This window comes from Sinocyclocheilus anshuiensis, unplaced genomic scaffold (genome assembly GCF_001515605.1).
Source record: "Sinocyclocheilus anshuiensis isolate Anshui unplaced genomic scaffold, SAMN03320099.WGS_v1.1 scaffold466, whole genome shotgun sequence".
In the NCBI taxonomy this organism is placed as follows: Eukaryota; Metazoa; Chordata; class Actinopteri; order Cypriniformes; family Cyprinidae; genus Sinocyclocheilus; species Sinocyclocheilus anshuiensis.
In genome coordinates, this window is record NW_015544159.1 from 1,275,567 (window position 1) to 1,297,966 (window position 22,400).

Consider the following 22,400-nt stretch of genomic DNA (forward strand, 5'->3'; position numbering starts at 1 on the left):
TATATTTAAAGCGAGTTTTTTGGGCAGTGTAGAGTAGGGCTTGTTGTTTGTCATTTCTCCGATCACAAATGCAGACATGGTTTTATGTTTACGCAGCCCGATGCAACGCAACGCGTATAAAGACAGTATAAGTCATTATAATCCGTAATTATGTCCCCACTGGATGCAACAAATGCCTCGTTTACAATGGGTTTGAATGTTTTTGTCTCGTCGCTCCGGCCGGACAGGGCATCACAGTATGGTAAGGGGCGTAACATTTCCGTCACATGTTTGAGGTATTCAGCCAATCACAACGCACCAGATAGCTGGCCAATCAGAGCACACCTAGCTTTTCAGACCGATGAGCTTTGTAAAAATCGACACGTTTCAGAAAGGTGGGGCATAGAGGAGAAACAATAATGTACAGTATGTGGAAAATAATGTGTTTTTTTAACCTTAAACCACGTAAACACCTTTCATTACACCAAATACACTAAATAATGTTCTTTTTAGCAACATCATATGACCCCATTAGGAATTTAAGAGTGTTTTGCCTGGTTTTGCCACTATACATGTGCCCTTCCTCACTTTGCATATTTCTCTTAATAGGATGAAGTTATCGCCGTCTCTGAGAAAGTCATAGTGAAGTTGGAGGATCTGGTGAAATGGATGGTGGCGGATGTGTCGAGTTGGAACAAGGGTCTGCAGGCCATACCCCTGAAACCCATCGTGCTGAAGGAGCTCGGCAAGAACGGCCAGAGAGAAGCGCTCCACAAATACAGAGAGTCCACGCTCAACAGCGGCCTCAACTTCAAGGACGTCCTCAAAGAGAAGGCTGAACTCGGTATACAGCGTGATTTCTCACAGTCCCTGTTTGGCACATGGCACCATTTACACGAGCCGTACAGAATAATGATTTGATTATGGCAGTATTCTTTATTGCAGCTCGGCATACATTGAAAGCATTTAATTGCACAAATCAAAGTAAGCCACTTCACATATGCGTTCAAGTAACATTCGAGAAAATAATGTGGTGTTTGTTACGGCTAACCGCCTGCGGATAATAACATGGCTTGAATGTTTTTCTTTACGAGCGTCAAACCTATTTTTTACGGGGAGTAGAAACTTAAGTGATTGTACAAGACACAACAAGAAAGTGTTTGAGTGTGACACTTGTTTAAACAGGCAGGGTGTCGCCCCTGCATTCATCTCCCTCTGCGCTTTTTCCTTCTTTGGTTGTTTGTGTCTCTCATTAACTGGGAACAATATGGTGTGTAAATGCTCATTAATGTGCAGACGGATCACACCCAGTGTGATTACGCTTCCTGTGTGATTGCTCAGTAAGGATCTGATTGATCAAAACATTGTATGTTTAGTTTTTTTTAGCTTCGGCTCAGTTTTGGCAATCAAAAACTAAACATGTGCTCATACTTTGTATATTTTGTGTATTTTAAACAGAAATACCTGTGTGCTTGATAACTAAACGAAACGGGGTCAAACTCTATTTTGTGTAATGAAGGATTTATTAGCCGTTGAGACATCTTAAGAGTGATATCACATGAGTTGTTATATTTGCAACCTTTGTAATCCAAGAGTTCTTTACCGGTGTGTGTGTATATAGAGCACTGTGTGCATTTACAACCTTATGAATGTGTCATTTTGGCTGCGCTGAATATGACTAGAATATTAGCCATTTATTAGTACTAATTAAGCACATATTAATGCCTTATTCTACATGACCTTATTCTGCATCCCTAATCCAACCCAATACCTAAACTTAACAACTACCTTACTAACTATTAATAAGCAGTGAATTAGGAATTTATTGAGGGAAAAGTCGTAGTTAATAGTGAATAAGTGTTACCGAAATGATTTCTGTAACTAAAAGTGCAAATACATATCATATAGATCTATAGATTATCATGTAAAGGCAGGAAAATATCAAGATATTTTTTTTAGCTATATTGCCTAGCCTAGGCAGTCAAAAAGGCCAACCAGGGATTTCCACAAATCTGCAGACTCTGTATTTCTAACAGGCAGAATCCGATTGCAGAATCCCAAAGAATCCATTTTCAGTGCATAGCATTTCGATAAGTTCTCAAGCCGGTTAAAAGCCATTGAAGGGCTAAATATACATATCACCCCTTTCAGTTTGGTGGATATAATAATTATGCAGCACTAGTGGATGGATCTTTTTGCTATGCCAGTTACTGGAATTTGCATATGGCTTGCGTGGAGGTGAACATGCTCTCAAGTGGCCTGATGTATGAGGTTCCTATGAGATAGAAAAATCAATAATGGATGCTTTGTCACTTATGTGCAGCCTACAGCTGCGAATGACAATCAATAGCTGCACAAAAAGATCTGTGATTTATTCGCTGTCAGACCTGCTGCAACCTTATTATTTCTTTGTGTATTCTGAGTGTGCACAGTGCACAGCTGTTTGGATTATTCATAAGGACAGTTCTTTCAATTTCAGACTTAGTTTTTTCATTAAAAATAAAGCATTAAAGGGGAAATAAATATTATTTTCATCATTTACTCACTCTCATATTGTTCCAAACCCATATGACTTTCTTTCCTCCATGAAGTAAAAAAAGAGAAATTTTGAAGACTGTATCAACCGCTCTTTTCCATGAAACCACAATAAATAGGAATATGGGCTTTCAAGCTTAAAAAGGACACGAAAGCACCATAAAAGTAGTCCATGCAACGTGTACGCTATGTCTCTTAAAGGGATTCCCAAATATTCATTCCCATGTTGTTCCAAACCTGTAAGAGCTTCTTTCTTCTATTGAACACAAAAAGTTGACGGTAGCCATTGACTTCCATAGTATTTTATGCCATACTATGGAAGTCAATAACTGTTTGGTTATTAATGGAAAAGAGCAAGTAGTACATTCTTCAAAATTTCACCTTCTGAGTTCTACAGAAGAACATACAGGTTCATACAAGTCATACAGGTTCGGAATGACATGAAGGTGAGCAAATTATCACAGAAAATCATTTTCGAGCAAACTGTCCCTTTAACTGAAACTTTTTTTGAATTGACCACTTATCTGACCTTTGTACATCAGTTTATTATTGAAAGGTGTAATACATTATCATAAATTACGGGGTCACAGAGGAAACTCGTTTGCTTTTGAATATGAGATCAGAGGTGGTTATGAAATGAATTTGGGCTGAGGAGAAGGATTCACCAACATGATTTGCTTTTTAATTTTTGACCTGGAGCATTTTAACGCACCCTTTCTCAGGTTAAGAAAGAAGTCTATCTCCAGGTGATATGAAAATTGTGCCAGTCACTTTTGAAACAGCACTGTGCTCGCGTTGCTGTAAAAATAAAAAGGCATTTGGCTAGAATTGATGCTGAATAAAAAGCTGATTTTTCACTTGCATAAATAGGGAGTGTATTAATAATTAAAACAGGGTTTTTTTCACCGTCTGGTATGTGGATGACAGCCAGTGAAGGACTGCCAAGAAAATTGTGAGGGGATGTAAAAAAAATACAGTTTGTAATCAGTTGAAACATTGTTTATCACCTCTATTGCAATATATTTTGCCATCAGGGAAGGGCTTAGTGTCTAGAAATCTGACATAAACTTTACGCTCTGATTTGTGAAGTCTGCAATAATTAGATTTTAAAAGCTCCTGCTTTTGATAGAGGGACTGCAATAATTTTAGCCGTGTCTTGAGGGAAACAAGAAGATAGCTATAAGGATTCTGCCATATTAGGCTCCTGTCAGAGCGCTCTGGGACGCTGCATAATAATAATGCAGATCTTTGAACTGCCCTTGAAAGTGCTGTAGATTTAATGATGTTCCGTTTTGGTTCCACCCTCTGCATGCTTTTTGTGGCTTTCAAAAATATCACTTTCACTGCAGCTACACATTTCAAGAGTATGCAAGGATCATGGCACTGTTCCAGTTAATGGGGAAGAATTTTTTGGAATACATTTGCAGATACACCCAGTAAGCGCCTAATATCTTGTAATATATCAGTCTTGTAGCAAGTGCACATTTAAGTTGCTAAACGTGTGTCGAGTGACAGCAATTAGTTTTAAGTCACATTCCATTTCACCAGTAACAAACTCGAGCAGATTTTTGCTCATATTCAGCTGCCAAGTTAGTGTCTTAGATGGAGGAAAAAAGGTTTAATGGCTCTCGCTGAAGCTGAACCGAGAAAAAAAAAGGAAAATAAAAACAACTTGAAATTGACTTGATGCATTCTTAATCTCGTAATTAACATATCTCCCCTCTGGACTTGTTACGCAGTGTGATGAAGTTTGACTTTGGGCTATATTGCTCGAATTAATTCTCGTGATGGTAGCGATACCTCATCTAATTTCTGCTTTGGTTGCCGATATTCAAAACCATTCAGGTCACAGGAAGGATGGTGCTGTCTATCTGTCTGTTTACTTGTCTGTAAGCCTGCACTTTTGTTACTGGGTTCAGTTTAGGTTCTCTAACTAATATGATATATATGATATGTAAGAAGACCACTGAAGAGTTGTTGTCTTTGAACAATGGCTGGGTGTTATCAGATGCACCATGTGATCAGAACCCCACCCTGCTGTGCTATCTTTGTATGATATGGGACATAATGAGCATACGGTAACTCAACGCCGGATGGGGAATCTTTAAGATGATCAGGTGTTGATTTGCACGGAGCGTGAGAAGTGGAAATGTCTCGTATTTTCAGTGCCATTTGAGAGATCGTTTGCGCAGCACCTGGAGGGTGGTGATATAATCACAAGTGGCTTCTCTTTCACGGCGGATGTGATGTACCTGCTCAATTATAGCCGCCGTAAAATGAATAATAAAGCCTAACAACACTCCTGACAGAAAGTATTCACGATGAAACAGATTTGTTTATCTATCATCTATCTATCTATCTATCTATCTATCTATCTATCACTTCATTTGATTATCTGTTGTCTGTCTGTCTATCATTTTGTTTGATTATCTATTGTCTGTCTGTCTGCATGTCATTTCGTTTGATTATCTCTTGTCTATCTGTCTGTATGTCTGTGTAGTTTGATTATCTATTGTCTCTGTCTGTCTGTCATTGCATTTGTTTATCTATTGTCTGTCTGTCTAGTGTTTCGTTTGACTATCTATCTGTCTGTCTGCCATTGCATTTGATTATCTATTGTCTGTCTGTCTAGTGTTTCGTTTGACTATCTATCTGTCTGTCTGCCATTGCATTTGATTATCTATTGTCTGTCGGTCTAATGTATCTATCTGAATCTGTCTATATATTTTACTATATTTATTTGACTATGAATAAATGTTATAAATCTTTGTGACTATCCAGCTATTCCTATATCTCTCCATTTGATTCCTTCCTACTATCATGGAGTAGTAAAAGTGGCATTTTTTATTATCTGTTGAGACTATATGTTTGTGGAGCCTCTTTCTGGGATCTCTGTTTGACACAGCTTTTGGCTCATTGCATTCTGGGGATATCGGCTAAATCTGTCTGCTAAATGACATACATATCAAAACAATTAATGCTGCAGTTGATTTGTGACAAGAATCTATGTGAATTTCAGTTTCATGTCCTGAAAAAGGCAATCCACGTTGTGCTGACACTGGCAGGGAGAGCGAGGCTAATGCAAAGGAGAGTAAAACAGATGACACGTTAGCTTTAACAGTCAGGGTAATATATTCTGGGCTAAATACAAATGATGTTGCTAACATGGAGATTCTGGGCAGGAAATTGTGTCCTATATTTGAGGCGCAAATAACAAAATGCATTATTATGTATATAGAGCATATGTAACATTTTAGAAAAAACAGGCTTGTTTCAGCATTTGCTTTTCCATTCTGCAGAATTTAGATGTTATTTATAAAAAGACATCACCATACTGCCAAAGTAAATGAAAAGGCGCTTTGATATTTGAATAATCCATGCTACAGAAATGAATGTTCACTCTCTTTATACTGATTTAGATTGCTCTGTTTGTTCTGCTCTCAATCCAGGCGATTATTTCATTCTTGGTTTTTTTCTAACCGTCATGTTTTTCTTATTGGCAAGCCCGTTGGAAGTTTACAGGGCTTATTGTCCATTAGAGCTCTCTGATCTTCTTATATCGCTGCTCTCTGACTGAATCCAGGCACCCGAGCCAGCGTTTCCAAAACTGTGGAGTGGGAATTGAAATGGAAAAAGCCTGTTGGTTCACTAATAATGGCAGAGTTATTTTTTAAACACAAAACAGGGAAAGAAGCCGTAATCATCGCCCAAATGTATTTGTCTTTGTTACTTTATCCCGTTTTCGTCATATCCACAAGGCAAGACTCCCTGAGCTGAAGTATGCGAGGTGAGATAGTGTCCGTGCCAGCAGACAGTCCAACAATGTGCACGTCTTCCAGGCCTGACCTTTGAGGAAATGAATAGTTTTATTGTCTGTCCATTACAGAGCCTGAAACAACAGTCAAGTTATTAACATTACTTCTCCTATAACGGCAAACACCCCCCCAACCCCCAACCCAACAACCTGAAGCTGAACGGAAAGAGGAAAACCATAACAAGAGTTGCCAACAACAGATGGAAAATAAGTGTTCATTTGTCTTTTAGGAGCATTGCATTATATGTTCTCAGACAGCTGCATTTGTTCCTGTGAAGGAAATTCAAATAAATGTTAATGCAGTGTGGTGATCTTTTCTGAAGTTCGTCACCCCCTCCGGGCAGCTATTGTGGAATCTTATATTTTAAAGCGAGGGGGCCGGCTGCGTTTGTCAGGAAGCACAATGTGGCTTATTGTGGTGTCTGGTGCCAAGCCCCAGTCACTCACGATGACTAATCTGTTATTATCGTCAGCCAATCATTTCATGTCTAGTAAGCTTGGGGGGAGTTGTGAAATTCAAGAAGGCCTTCCTTAAATATTAAACATCTCGGACTTTGTGCCGTTTACGTCTCTTAGGCTAATTAATGCCCTATTTGCCTGCAGTGTCCTCTTGCTAATTCATTTTGCTTAGTCATATGGCTCTGAATATTGTGTGCATGTGGGATTTATTTATTTGCTAATCAAATTCATTCCACTCAAGAGTTTTATCTTAACCCTATATAAAGCCTACTGTGTCATATTTGACACACAAATTTCTAAGGCCTCTAAATGATCAACATGATCAAAACTTTGCTGAAAAACCTGTTGTAAACCATCTAAAATGGGCCTTGTGTTGTCTGTTTGATAGATTATACTTTTTTAGCTTTATACTTTTAGTAAAAGGCCTTTCAGTATAATTCTAAACAGGTCCAGCTTGTGCTCGTGGCTCATATGTCTTTTTGCTGTGAAATCTTTACTGGTTTTTATAAAGTAAGTGTAAGAATAACTTTTATATTGTTAGTAATATTTCAAGATTGAACACTTACCGGACTGAAGTTGAACTTAGGTTTACTTGATTATGCATACATTTTTTGTAATCATGTTAAAATATGAGTATCAAATATCAGACATCAGGCTTTTTGAGGAATGTTTGTTTGATCAACTCTTAATCACCATTTTATATGCATTTTATGTAAGTAGACTGTTATACTGTTATATACTGTCATATATTGTCATCTCATTGATTTACATTGCATATTTTTGTTCAGTTTGGGCAACATGTAGGTGTTTCTTTTTCTTTTTGCACTCAGAAAAACCTGATGTATCAAATATAATACTCAACAAAAGCCATATGCAAATTATTTATACACATTTTGTCTAAAGGTACAATACATTTTGTACTGTTTGTCAGGCTTTATAGGGTTTATATCCAGAAAATTGTCCAGGTTGCATTATATACCTGACTATATTTAAAATACTAGTTTTACAAAAAAAAAAATATATTTTTTTAATTATGTCAATAATTATCCCCCCTTCATGTTCTTTGTTTTTCTTCTGTGGAACACAAAAGGAGAACTTAAATTTGTCTCTGTTCCTCACACAAAGCTGTCATATGACTTCAGAACACTTGACATATAATGTACAAATCATATAGGCTTCTTTTATGGTGCTTTTGTCATTTTTGCAACTTGACAGATATGGTTTCTATATATATGTTTGTGTTCCATGAAAAAAAAATGTACGCATCTGACACAAGGGTTGAGTACATGATGACAGAACTTTGGGTGAACTATTCTTTTAAGTTGGTTTCTTTCTTTGCATTGTTAAATTCAACCTCATTGATGTTTTTTAGAGGATGTGGTATTGCTCTCGGGGGGCTGCTCTCAAACCCCCAGGTGATTTGCACAAGTTTGCTGAAAAGGAAGACAGCAGCATGCATTTAAAGAGTAGAGAAACCATGTTCCTGTAAGCTGATATTTCAGTGGCTGGAAAACTCCCTTGAACTTAGATTTATCAAGTTAGCTGTTAGCCCATTGAGACAGTAGAACAAAGAGGCCCTTTACTGCTGATCTGAGACCAGTTGCCCATGGAAACATTTTTTATACAGCCTCAGTGGCCTATCAGCAGCCACCTTTCACCCTCTCTGCCTTGGGGCAGTTGTCGGTTTGACCTTTAACCTCCAGTGAGTGTCGGTGCTGCTTAATAACAGCCATTAGTGAACACTAGTGTTTCCTTTCTTGTCATCGCACGTACCGCGGCTCTTTGAGTTTAAGCGTAACAACATGGCACCTCTCAGACATGTGGTATCTAATATCCAGCGAGCTAAACCCTTTTGAGTCTTCAGAGTCAAAGAATCTGTTTCCTCTAGAATAGAGCTAGGCGATATGGTAGAAATATGTAAACAAGTGGAGGTTTTGTTATGGTATAGTACATGTTGCATTCTCAGCATTGCCACAAGGGGCACTGTAGCATTAGCGTAAAATTGTTGACATGTTTAAAACTAGCTACCTGAATAATTACACTGTTTAACAGGGGTGTAATGATGCATTTTTATGGATGAAGTGACTAATGATATGATGTATTAATGCAGTGCTTAAAAAAAGTTGTTGTTTTGTATTAATTCGAAGGCCCCGATCAGACAGAATGTGTTTTTCAGGTTTGAAAACATGAGGCGCACCGCACTGGCTTTTTTTAGTTGACTTTTTTATTTAGAAGAGAGCAGTGCGCTGCGGGTTTTTTTTTCTTCATGTTGCTAAGGCAACCACCGAATCAGCTGTCCTGTCAGTCTAATCAAGGATTATAGCATGAGCACTCTAAAATCTTTGGTTTGCTGTTAACGAAATTGTCATATTAGCAGAAATAAAAAAAAATAATACAGCTCCAGGTAACGATTCGATTGGACAGTGGAAATAAACGTGAATGACATTGCGTGCTTTTCCACTCAGAGTTGATTTTTTTTTTTCAATTTCAGCCGCTCAGAGCACTCCTACAGAAACGTGAGGTGCAACAGGCAGCAAAAACGGGAGGCGCTCGGGGTGCATAAACAATAGTGAGCAAAATGCTCACTACCAATAATAAAAAAAAAAATTGTAAAAGGCGCCTCTCACTGCAAAAAATGCGTGCTGTGTGATTGGTGCCTAACAATGCCTGAGAATGCAACATTGTTTAGTGCCGTTATCAAATGTTGTAATTATATAAATATGCAATCTAATGTGCTGTGTTTCAAAGTGAAAAGAAAAAAAACAACCATAAATATTAGTATTGTAATTGCTTTTTTGTTGTATAAAATATAACAATAAAGTATTTTATAATAATTTTAATTTTTTTATATATTTATAATTATTATTATTGTTATATTATTGTCAGCATTCTGCTGTCTTCCTTTTAATTATTATTATTATGATCATATAATTAAAAATATCTGAAATACTTTACAGTTTAATTTACAGTTTAATATTATAGTGATATTGGTTTATTGATTTAATTTGTACAATTTTATTTAAATTAATGAATGAATAAATAAATAAATAAAATTGCAGTTAGATGCATTTCCCCTATTTGTTCTGCCTGCTTTTGATTAAATAAATTCTCTACAGTTTCATGGCGGGTAAAACATATTTTTCCAGTTGAAGGTCCAAATAAAAAGGAAGGAAAAAAAAATCTAATTAAATGTGTGCCACTATAGTATCACCAAAGAGAACTACAAAAATAATGATTGTGTGTGTGCTTTTTTTTTTTATTTGCCCCGATCCCTCCCCCAATCTGCCATTGGTCAGATGAAAGGATAGCCCCGCCCCAAACTTATCCCACTGGTTGAGCAATTGCCGTTGTGTTCTGCTAGGCAAGATGCTCAAATAAATATTTCTTTGAGCAATATTTTTATTGCACCACTGAGGAATTTTTTTTTCTCAATTTATTTATTTATTTATTTTCTGGAAAAAAAAACTATATTGGGAAAATACTGTTACCGTGATATTAAAATAAGATTAATATTTCGGTCATACTGCATCCTGTCAGACTTTTAGACCCGTTTTGCCCCCCGTAGTTCTTCCTGTGTTTCCTTATATGGTCTTTTTCCTGTTCTTGTTTAGTTTGATTGCTTTATCCTTGCACCTGTGTTGAGTTCCGTATCATCCTGTGTATATAAGTTCCTGGTTGCTCTGTGTTCCTTTGTCGGGCCTACTTGTTAGTTACGTGTGTTTGTGCTTTTCCTATGTTGGATTATTCCCCTGCGTTTTCATCATTAAAGACAGTTAAAGTTTATTCATGCCTCCTTCGTGCTTCCAGCAAGACACACCGTGACACATCCATACTGAACATATATTTTTATCATTTTAGATATCTCTTCAAAAAACTAGCAATAAATGAGAGCTACTGCCTATATCAGCATGCTTTTTTACGGTTGTGTCTTTTTCTTTCATAGCGCGGAACCCCGCGGTTCAAGATGGATGGTGATCCTTTAATAAGCACGCTCTTTGTGGCAGCTCCTAGAATTATGAATGATTAATTCTTTGGACAGTAATTGCAAAGGTCTTGTCTACCGCTGACTGCAGATGAAGAAATCAGCACAATAGTGCATTGATAGGATACTATCTTCTTATCCTCTGTCATCTAATCCCTCCTTTGTGTCACACTCAAAATGCTTTTTAATTAGTTTAATTGGGTAATGCGCTTCTTTCCCTCTGTCTGTGGCTATTGTCATCATGTTGAGTCACATGAGTGCCGCCATTGTCTCCAGGCTTCCCAGAATGCACTTGCCATTTCCCGTGAACAAGCGCAAGTTAATCGCTTTGACATACGTGCCTTACGTCGTCAGTGTTTGACTGCTGCATATTGAAATTTGTTGTTAAAATAAATAAATACAGGCAAATATGTTGTGTCGAGGATGTTATGGTACTTACGTGCATTCATTGTTTAAAAACATTTGTGTATTAATCAGAAAAAGTAAGAGTAGGTTTATGTAAGAATATAACATGTAGAATTAAATACTGTTTTGCATTTATTTTTTCATAAATATTAGCTATGCTCAGCTGTTTTTCCTGGTTGCATCAAAGCCTGGCAATGTGTTAATCTGTCCCTGTCGTGCTTATGGATTTCAGAAATGAAAGCTCCTTTATTTCCATTGTTTCGGACTCGACTGGAGATCAATTCTGGGGTGCCACTCAAAGGGCCAGATCGGATCTTTTGTAGTACATACGAGAGATGTTCCATGATATCAGGTCTTGAACAATTCATGAGAATTTTGCAGTACACATTCAATTCCCACGACTCAAGCTCACAACTCTGTGAACCGCTCGCTTTGTCATTCTGCTGTATGTTGCACACAGATATGCTTGCTATGTTGCATGAAAGATATATTTCTAGAAAAAGAAGGCATATGTTTCAGAGATACTGAATGCAAATGCGTTCGATGCACTCTAGAAAGGTTTAGCGGTGATTTGTTCTTTTTGCGTAATAATATCACAAGTGTGTAATCTTAGTAACCGAATAGCTTTAGAAATAAAGTGTTTTGGCAGCTTGAATCAGCCAGTGTATTAGCACTTACAAAGGGAACCATTTATTTTGAGCCATAAAATACTGCTATGATAATGAATTTTTTTTGGTATAGACTTATTAAACATATAATTAGTCTGTAATATTTATATAATATATTTATATATTAAAATGATACAAAACTAAAAAAAAAAGTAAAATCAGTTATAATGTGAAATATTAAATAAATTAATAAAAAAAATAATAATTTTAATCAGCCAGTGTATTAGCACTTACAATTGTTCAGTAGCCATCACTCCAGTCTTCAGTGTCACATGATTCTTCAGAATTCATTAATTATTATAATTTGTAATAATTATGATTAATTATTAATATGCCAATTTGCTGTATTATTAATATGCCAATTTGATATATTTGGATATTGATACTTTTTTCAGGAATCTTATAGGGTGAAGGGTCAGCATTTATTTCAAATACAAATCTTTTTAAAGATACTATACATATATATTATCAAATTTACCCAATTTTTTTTTTATGTTAGTGTATATTGTTTCTAAAATGTTGCAATATATGACATATGCAATATGATTTATTTGATGCAAACAAACAATTAGTTTGAACCGATTCAGTTAATCAAACTGAACCGATTCAATTTGTTTGAACTGATTCAGTTAATCAAACTCATAACTGCTGACCACTTAAGGTCAAAAACACTATTAAAATTATTAGGAGGCATTGCAAATCTAGTCTAACTGCACAGTTTGGAACATAAACAATGTTGTTTAATTTGATAATGCTTGCAAAGTAATCACAGATATATGGGGAATATTCTGTTATATTGCTAGAAATCTGTATTTCCTTTTTCTTGAGCACATAATGGCAAGTGATCTTTCTTTCTCTGAAACAATATCTGTGTCTTTTGTATGTGGCTACCGCACAGTTTTCTATATAGAGGCATCATTAGAATAATAGGCTCAACATGTCTCTCTTCTTGTCTCTTCAGCAAGTAGAACATTTTGACATAACCAAATTTGTTCTACCCTGTCTTGTTGTACAAGAGCCATTAAATGCAAAGTTTGCTGTGTGGTAATCAATAATACAGACATTTTTATTTGGAACTGGTCCCTCTGTAGGAATATTAGTGCTTTGGCTTGTTGCTAGGGAGCAACACGAATTGTGCTGGAACTATAGCGGACGAATGCCCACTGCTGTAAAATATCGACAGGTGCCATAAATCATCAACAAATGGTTTGGACATCAGGGGATATCCTGGAAAAATGGGCTCAGGGTAATTTAAGCTCAGACAAGCTGAAATCAAAGAAAGAGTAATATCATAGAATTATGGGTAGAGTTGTGCCACCCACATCTGTATCACAAGTGAATCACAATATATTGGGCTTAATTATCAAGTGATTCCTGTGGCACGCAAACAGCAACCATACAACCTCACCAAAGAAACAGTTTCAGTAATTGAGTGCAGGAACGCTGTGTTTTTCCAAAGCGCCCACTCTCTCAATTCAACGTTTCCTCTCAGTTTGGTGAAAATATCATACCGTGTCCATCATGGAGTCAATGAGAGGCTTGTTTGAAGGGTAATAGTTGAACCGTGAATGCTTCTCGGGCTTTTTTAAGACAGGCAAGTCCTTGGAGAAGAAGAACAGGAACTGGTGGAGGGCGTATTAGGGACATTTGAATATGAAAAGCTTTATATATTTATGTGAAAATGTGGGAGGTGATTGGTTATCTGGGGAATCTGTTTATATTATCTCGTTGACGACCCTGTACCATGAGGAGAAAGACAAATAGCTTGAAATACTAAAGTACTGCTGTTTAACAGAGAACACAGTCAGTGAAAATAGCAAACTAGAAGGTACCTGAAATTGTCTTTAAAGGGTTAAATTGTTTACAATACCATCAATACCATATATATATATATATATATATATATATATAAATGAACATCTAAATAGTTATATGGCTAGATCAGCTAAATGTGCAAAAGTGATAAAAATGTAATAAAATTATAAAAATATAAATAATACAATATAATATTGCAATAATTAAATATTTAAGTTTTCAAAGACTTTCTAAAAAAACTGAATGAAAAATGGACTGAGTTTAAGTGGACCAAAAAGTGATTTGAATTCGCTTCTAATGTTTAATTCACATTTATTAATTTAATAATAATAATAATAATGTTTTATTAATATAGTGCCTTTCAAGAACACAAGGACGCTTTACATAAAGTTGATAGATAACATGAACAACAGATGTAGCTTCGTTATATAATGAGAGAATCTCACCAGGACAAGAGAGATTAACAGAGAGAGACAAAGAGGAGGCAGCAATAGCATTAGAGACATTTTCAGTGCTTATGTTTTTCATGTTTCGGTAGGATGTTGTAGATTTCATTTTAGATTTTGCAAGTGGGAGAGAAAAACTAAAGTCAGTGGGTTTATGGTCACTGGTCAGATATGCCAACTTCGAGACCCTTGACACAAACGTTGTCAATGCCAACAGAGCAGATTAAATCAAGGGAATGAGAGCATGAGATAAATCAAAATAATCCAGTATAGCCATAAAGTCCTTACGCCTCCAGTGAGGTGTGGTTTAGACAGTTCTATTAGACCGTAACACAGGTATTGAAGATGGAGAAGAGCAGTCTTGAATCAGCCAGCGCTTGGGTGATCGGTGAATATAACAATTCCAAGACTCTTACACCAATCATATGTAGAAAAATCAGCCAAGAAAAACAACTGCAACTGGTGCAGTTGTAACGAGCTGTAAAAACTGTCCATGTTAACCAGAAAAAGACAACATATGAAAAGGGATAGCACGTCACGAACACCGGCAACACAGGTAAGAGCAGAAGTTTGTACAGGAAACAGTCCAAAAATGTTTATGTTTGATGATTTTAGATCCAAAAAAGGGATGATGACGTTGATTGTGGTGGTGGTGGAGGTTGAAATGCAGGTGATCCATTTGATCGAAACAAATAATCCAAACATCGTCGTGACAGCGGCACTTTAGAGCTAGGAGGAAATACGAGTCCAAACGTCCAGACATCCAACAAGACAGGGTGGTGAGATGTAAACAGTTAGCAGCAGAAAATGTATAAAGAGCTTGCGAACAATTAGCAGATAAACAACAAAACTACGAAAATGACGATGAGCAACTTACAAATGTGACCCTGGACCACATGTCATAAGGGTAAATTTTTCGATTTATACATCATTTATACAAGTAATGCTGCGTTCAAGTCCTACTGGGACATTCGTAGTTACGAGTTGACAAGTCGTAATTACGACGTCGGGTGCGTTCAAGTCAGTTTAGTCAGCACAAGATGGCATATACACGAAGCAATTCATCATAAAGAGGCAATTAAAACCTATAATACACATGTCTGTAATACAAAGTTTCACACATTGTTTATTATTTCTGTAATAAGTACGTGTGCTAAAATCTACTGCTTTGCATGTAGTCTGATTTTAAAAACCTTTTTCTTAATGTCTTATTTTTATGAAAATGTTTCAGTGTTGTTATTAGGAACTAAAACTAAACCTGAAACTTTTTTAGTATTATTAAGATGAAAACATAAAACTTGAAATTAGATGTGTTGCCTTGGCAGCTTAATGTAATAAAATAAGTTTAATTTGATTTATTAAAATCACTAAACCTAAAACAGGAATAAAATATATATTAAAGCTAAATAGAAATATATATATATATATATATTTATAACTTAATAAAAAGGACAAAAAACACAATTCAAATTAAAATAACTGAAAATATAAAAATACTTTATTTTTGTATTTATTAATACAAAATATTGATAAATACTATAATAACATAAGTAATACTAAAATAACACTGCAATGTGAATGCAGTGAGAGCTGGATTCTTTTCCCACTCCAGTTTACTAATTTGAAAGAGGTCTAAGTTTGATTCCTTTAAGAATTACTTAAGTGTGAACACTTTAAATGTGATGCATGTATTTTTTATGTTAATATTTTCATATATTGATTTTCCAGAAAATTATAAACACTCAAAACATTGCTCATGTGTTTGTTTGAGCATTAACACAGCAACATTGCTTCAGCCAATAGCATGAGTTTGAGGTGGGGCTATTTGTTTGTTGACCAATGGCAGGTGAGGAAAGTGATTGGGGGGAAATTAATTAAAAAATTATAATTATTATCACTATTATTTTTATTTTTCATTGCAGCCCTTCCTTTGTCCTTTACACCTCCAGATATTTCTGTACATTGTTATTCTGTATTTACAACATGACGATCGATATTACTCGGGTAGTGTATGTTGTAATCTTTTCTGGCTCTCACATCAGACATATTGAAGTATCAGAACCAACAGGGGTGCAGAATCTCAGCAGCCCGCAACATTAATAGATGGATGTCATTTGACTCATTAGAGGTCACGGCTGTGAATAATAATTAGGGAAAGACTGATTATGCTGAAATCAACTCTAATAAGACATGCATTTAAAATTTCCAATCTCTGCACACACACACACGCACTCATCACTTCAACTTGAAGCACACACACACACACAGGAAATTGATTTGTGGGTTTAAGTGCAATTTTGTTAACTATTATTGACGGGGAGTCTTGCATTAAAACAGTTGCCGTGGCGATGACACACATTTTCCTTTCATTATTGTGGTCTGTGGTGCAGAGAGCACTAATAATAACACACACCAATAACTTTAGCATCAACGCATGCTTATTTTAATACAGAAACCAGGACAGCTGCTGTCAGGATTCCAGGAATCTATCTTTATTTTTTTCCTTCTGTCTTTATCCTCATGCTCGAATTGATATTTTAACCTGCATATTTTAAAGAGACAGGTAGCTATTACAGCGTGTTTGTTGAAGCTGACTCATTGACAGGGAGAATATGTTGGGTAAGGGTTGTTTTGGAGGGTGGAGATGTACAGGAATGTATCTTAAGGCCTGTGTTTGACTTTCTGGGAATTCACCGGCCCATTTAGCGAAACATTTGAAGCGTATGTGTTATGCATATTAGCAGCAGTTCAGTCAGTGTACATTGGCAGTGTTGTTTTAGTATCATTGAGGTTCAATAATAGTTTTTAGTAATATTTTGAATCAGTTTTTATTTCTATTTTTTCCATTTTTAGTATGGAGTATGTTTAGTTTTTTTGTTTGTTTGTTTAATATATGTCTATATAGTTTATTCATTTATTTTCAATTATTAGTTTTAATTATTTTAGTATAAGATAAAATTAAAATGAGGGCTGTAGCTGAATTTTTTTGAAATATTTTATTTCAGTTAATGTTTATCTTATTTCAATGTATAGTCTGTATAGCCTTTTATTCAAATGTTTTTAATTGTTTTAATTTTCAGTTTTACTTTTAGTTAACTATAATAATCCTGCACCATAAAAAAATTAAATAAATAAATAAATAAAATAAAATAAAAGGCCAAGACATTATCCATTAATTTTACAGACATTTCAGTTAACCCTGAAACACAATGCAATGCAGTGCGAAATTCAAAATACAGGTAAAACACCTGTAAAAATCAATATAGGAAAAAAATTATTTATATTAATACAGTACATTGTGCCCTATTTTAATGGACTTTTCGGTCTGCAGCAGTATTATTTTTAGCATCATTGATATAATATAGTTTTTATAAATGTTTTGAATTATATTTTATTTTAGTATTTTCTGTTTTCATTTTCATTTTAAAAGTGTAGTAATTTTGTTGTGTTTTTGTAATTTTTATTAGTTTTTTTATGTTTATAGTTTTAGTTATTTTAGTACTTAACAAAAATGAGAATTGTTGAATATATATATATATATATATATATATATATATATTTACAATCAATGTTAGGCTATAACGAGAGCTCAGGTTTTATGTATTACAATCAAAGGGGCTTTTTTTTATGTCGTAATTGGGTTACGTCCTTATTTGTAATTGTTGATTGGCAAATAAGCTCACAGAAGACCTGCTGACAAATAATTTGGATAAATTGCCCTGTAAACCCCCATCTCAAGCTCAGGCACGTTTGAGAGTGAACTTTAAACAGACATTATGAGATGTTTAAACTGAAATATTTGTCATGTTACATGTCATAATTGCAATGTAAAGTACACTGCCGTTGGGCTGTACAGCATTTTTTATACTGTTCTCTCTCTGTCTGTCTCCTTGAGCTTTTTTGTTCTGTCTTGTAACTTGACATTCTGTCCTTTTTTGAAATAATGAAAAAGTCGAGACTGAATTTCATTCCATCCAATCAAAACAAAGGTTCTGTTGAAAAAATAGCTTCATTCGTTTTGATTGATGTCACAGATCCTCAGTTTTATAGAACAAAAATATCATGAATTATTAAAACTCAGGGGCGTTTTACGACATACGCCCGTGTTTTATGTTTAATTGGTTCTCTTTGGCACCGGCAAGCGGTGGAGAGGTGTTATGTAAATATATTCCCACAGAGGCCCATATGACATTTGTGGAGCATTTGAGCAGTATACCGGGAGCAAACTGACATAGGGAAAACGTCCATTCGTCCTGATCTGATGAGACATGTTAGGATTACTCATGCAGATTTCAGTCTGTTGATTTCGGTGCCCTACCTGTGTGTGTTTCCCCTCTTCCTCATCACAAAGGCTTCTTGTCAAAAGTGTGTTACTGGAAAATTGCATAATGTGATTTTCAGTGCTCTCTAATCATAGTGTCGTCCTAGCCAATTAAATTGCTTAATATAAGAAATCCTTTCTTTAGAAAAGGTTAGGTGTTATTAACAGTGTGTCTGTAGAGCTCGTTTCTGACCTCTTCTGCAGCCCAAAGCCAAATCTAATCAAGAAAATGTACGTTGGATCTCTGCGTGATTAGCATGGCGCAGTGCAGCCCTTAAAAGACAGATATTTAGTGCTAATTGCAAGTAAAAGAGGGGAATACTGTGGGTTTTAAATGGGACTTGAAACTGTTAACAAATTAAGTCCAATTGTTTTTTTTTTCTTTGTAACAGATTGTTAGTGAAAGGAGGTGCTTAACCTTCAAAAAAATATTATTCATGCCGCTCAGGAGGTCAGACTAAATATTATATTTACTTTTTAATAAAATAAGAGGCTGTTACAAAAATTGGGAATGTCTAAATACAGTTTAAAACCCTGATTTGTGAAGTTTTGTTATTTTAAATGAAAATTAGCATATAACTTTAAAAAATAAATACTATTTAAAAGATTACAAGCATTATATATAAAAAACACAACAATGCATATAAAAACAAACATGTGACCCTGGACCACAAAACCAGTCTTAAGTCGCTGGGGTATATTTGTAGCAATAGCCAAAAATACATTGTATGGGTCAAAATTATTGATTTTTCTTTTATGCCAAAAATCATTAGGATATTAAGTAAAGATCATGTTCCATGAAGATATTTTGTAAATGTCTTACTGTAAATATATTATAACTTCATTTTTGATTAGTAATATGCATTGCTAAGAACTTAATTTGGACAACTTTAAAGGCGATTTTCTCAATATTTCGATTTTTTTGCACCCTCAGATTCCAGATTTTCAAATAGTTGTATCTCGGCCAAATATTGTCCTATCCTAATAAACCATACATCAATGGAAAGCTTATTTATTCAGCTTTCAGACGATGTATAAATCTCCATTTCGAAAAATTGACCCTTATGACTGGTTTTGTGGTCCAGGGTCACATATACACAATATCGTTCAAATGTTGGGGGTCAGTATTTTTTATTTTTTTAAATAAATCGATACTTTGATTCAGTAAAGACGCATTAAACTGATTAAAAGTGACAGTAAAAATATTTATAATGTTACAAAAGATTACTATTTAAAATAGATACTGTTTGGAACTTTCTATTCATAAAAGAATCAAAAACCTCAAAAATATTAAGCAGCACAGTTTTGAAAACAGTTTTCAACATCGATAGTAATAAGAAATATTTCTTGAGCACCAAATCAGCATAGTAGAAGGATTTCTGCAGGATCATGTGATATGAATGATATCGTAATAATATTTCACAATACTACTGTATTTTTGATAAAATAAATGGTATGCATATAAAAAAAAAACTAACAAAAAAATAAATAAAAATGACCAACCCCAAACTTTTAAATGGTAGTGTAGTATAGTAAATGGTAGTATATATAATACGGTTAGCACTAAAATTTGTGTAAAAAAATGAGAAAATTTAATTAGGTTTTTTTTTTTTTTTTTTTTACTTATTTCCAGGACCAGACATTTTAAAATGGATGAGAAAGATAGAAAGAATGAGAGGAAATGTGCTCCACCAAGAAGGAAACGGTGCAAAAATGAAATGTAAAAAACTTGTTTATGGCTCTCAGCAGCAGAATGTTTGCGGCCGTTGTGTGTGAATAAAGCTAGTTCTCTCCAAGGACGCCATCGTTTGAGGTTTGCGACTCGCATGTCATATTACGAGAGCTTGTATTCCGAGTTGTCAGGTTTTTGAGGTCGAGAGATGCGATGATACTTTGATTTTCGAGTTCTAATGGGAAGACTAACAGGCGAATGCTATTGCTCAGATCTCTGATCTCCAAGAACTGAGTGACGTGGCTTCCTGCCCAGAATCTTTTATATTGCCAATCCTAACAGAGAACCGTCATGTTTAACCAGCAGCTCAGGCTGTAGTAAAACATAATAGCCCACAAATCTATATCCGAACCCCTGGGAGCCGCTCTCCTCCATGATCCTCCATTATAGAATAAGATTAGCTATATGAAGTCACAGCGCTTCAATTTGGATTGAATTATCATTACTGCGAAGCTAATATTAGAGACAGTAGGATTCATCAATGGTCTATTTGTAATGTACACCATTGTGTAGCATTCTGACTCATCAAATGATGTCAAACATTGTCAATGATTTATTACATTTATTACATTCATACAATGAAATAAACTAGTTGGATTGTGTTGATGTCATGAAATGATGGTGTGAGAGGACCATAACCACCGTTATTATTTCATGGCAAGAATTATATAGGAATCAATGGTGTAAATAATACTGTACACCTGTTAAACACATTGAATTAAGCATGAAATGCTAAAGTAGAAAGACTGTAATGTCATTTTTTGTAAAATACATTCCAATAATCTGTTTTATTTACAACTTTTTTTACAAAAAATATTTTTTACAGTGTACTAAATTTGAAATGTAAAATTTTAACTAGTGTTTTTCTTAGATTCTCAGCCTACCGCAATCGTCAAACCTAACCCATTAGCAATGCAAGGTTTACTGCAACACCTGAAAATGTGCTTTGAAACATTCGTCTGATAATCTATGTTTAAAGCACCACTTAGCAGTGAAATATCATCATAAGGGAGCTGTTGTGCTCAGAGAGACCTGGGTTCGAATCTCAATTCTTTTTTACTTTACTTTCAGTCCTTCATTTTCCTGCACAGTAAAGAATGATTTTTTTTTTTCGAATTTGTAAATATATTATTGGAGTATGTTTTACAAGAAAATACTATTTCAGTCTTTATATTTCAAAATTTCCTGTTTAATTCAGTGTTATGCTGCGTTCACGCCATATCGTAATTACCGTAATTTCGAGATGACAGCACGTGACGTTCTACTCGGAGCTGTTCACGTCCTCAGACTCGGAATTATGCTTGTCTATGGCAACACTACCAATGCCTAAACAGAGCCTGCGGTGTTCAGGTGGTACAGCAGTCACGTGGTACAAGTCGTAGCTCTCAGAAAACTCCCAGTTCACAAGTTGTAATTACGAGTTCTACGAGGACGTGAAAGATTTTTACAAGTTGGAATCTCGTAATTATGGGAATTCCGATATGGAGTGAACACACCTTAATGCCCATGCTTTCTAATAGTGGAATTTCAAGTTCTACGAGGACGTGAACACTTTCTACAAGTTGGAATCTCGTAATTACGGGAATTCCGATATGGCGTGAACGCACCTTTACTTTCAGGGCAGTAACCACCATAGACAATGAGGGGGACAAGTCCCACCCAGTAATTAGAAATGGCCAAATTGTCTGTTTAGGTTTCTCAAATGTTTACAAGTTACATTTTTAGGCTGGTCTGCCTCAGCGGTCTAACAGCGCCCGTCAATGTCAAAATGATTGAGATGGCCAATAAAATCAAAGTAGGCGGGGTTTCTGTTCACTGAAGCAGAGTGCGAATTCCAGTGTGAAGCATCATTTTTAACACTGAAAGAGCGCAAGGTAAAATGGTAGTAGCAAGACATTTATTATTTGAAAATGTTGTTTTACAGTAGAAATGTTAATTGACCAACATTAAGATCCAGTGATGCAAACCACTCAACTATTGAGATGGCCAATCAAATCAAAGTAGGCGGGGTTTCTGTCACTGAAGCAGAGTGCGAATTCCAGTGCGAAGCATCATTTTTAACACTGAAAGAGCGCAAGGTAAAATGGTAGTAGCAAGACATTTATTATTTGAAAATGTTGTTTTACAGTAGAAATGTTAATTGACCAACATTAAGATCCAGTGATGCAAACCACTCAACTGTTTCCAAGATATGGCCGTTTGGAATTTGGAATGTGGTATCATTTCTGTGATTCATGTAATTCC

At 35.3% G+C, this 22,400-nt stretch overlaps 1 protein-coding gene across 1 annotated transcript in view; it reads left to right on the plus strand.

The window, feature by feature from the left end:
* The window catches only part of LOC107695542 (AT-rich interactive domain-containing protein 5B-like), a 131,433-nt gene that overhangs the window by 14,824 nt on the left and 94,209 nt on the right, over positions 1 to 22,400 (plus strand). The window contains exon 3 of the mRNA XM_016495515.1: positions 589 to 823. Within this exon, the coding sequence (XP_016351001.1) occupies positions 589 to 823 (235 nt within the window). The remainder of the gene's footprint in view (positions 1 to 588; positions 824 to 22,400) is intronic.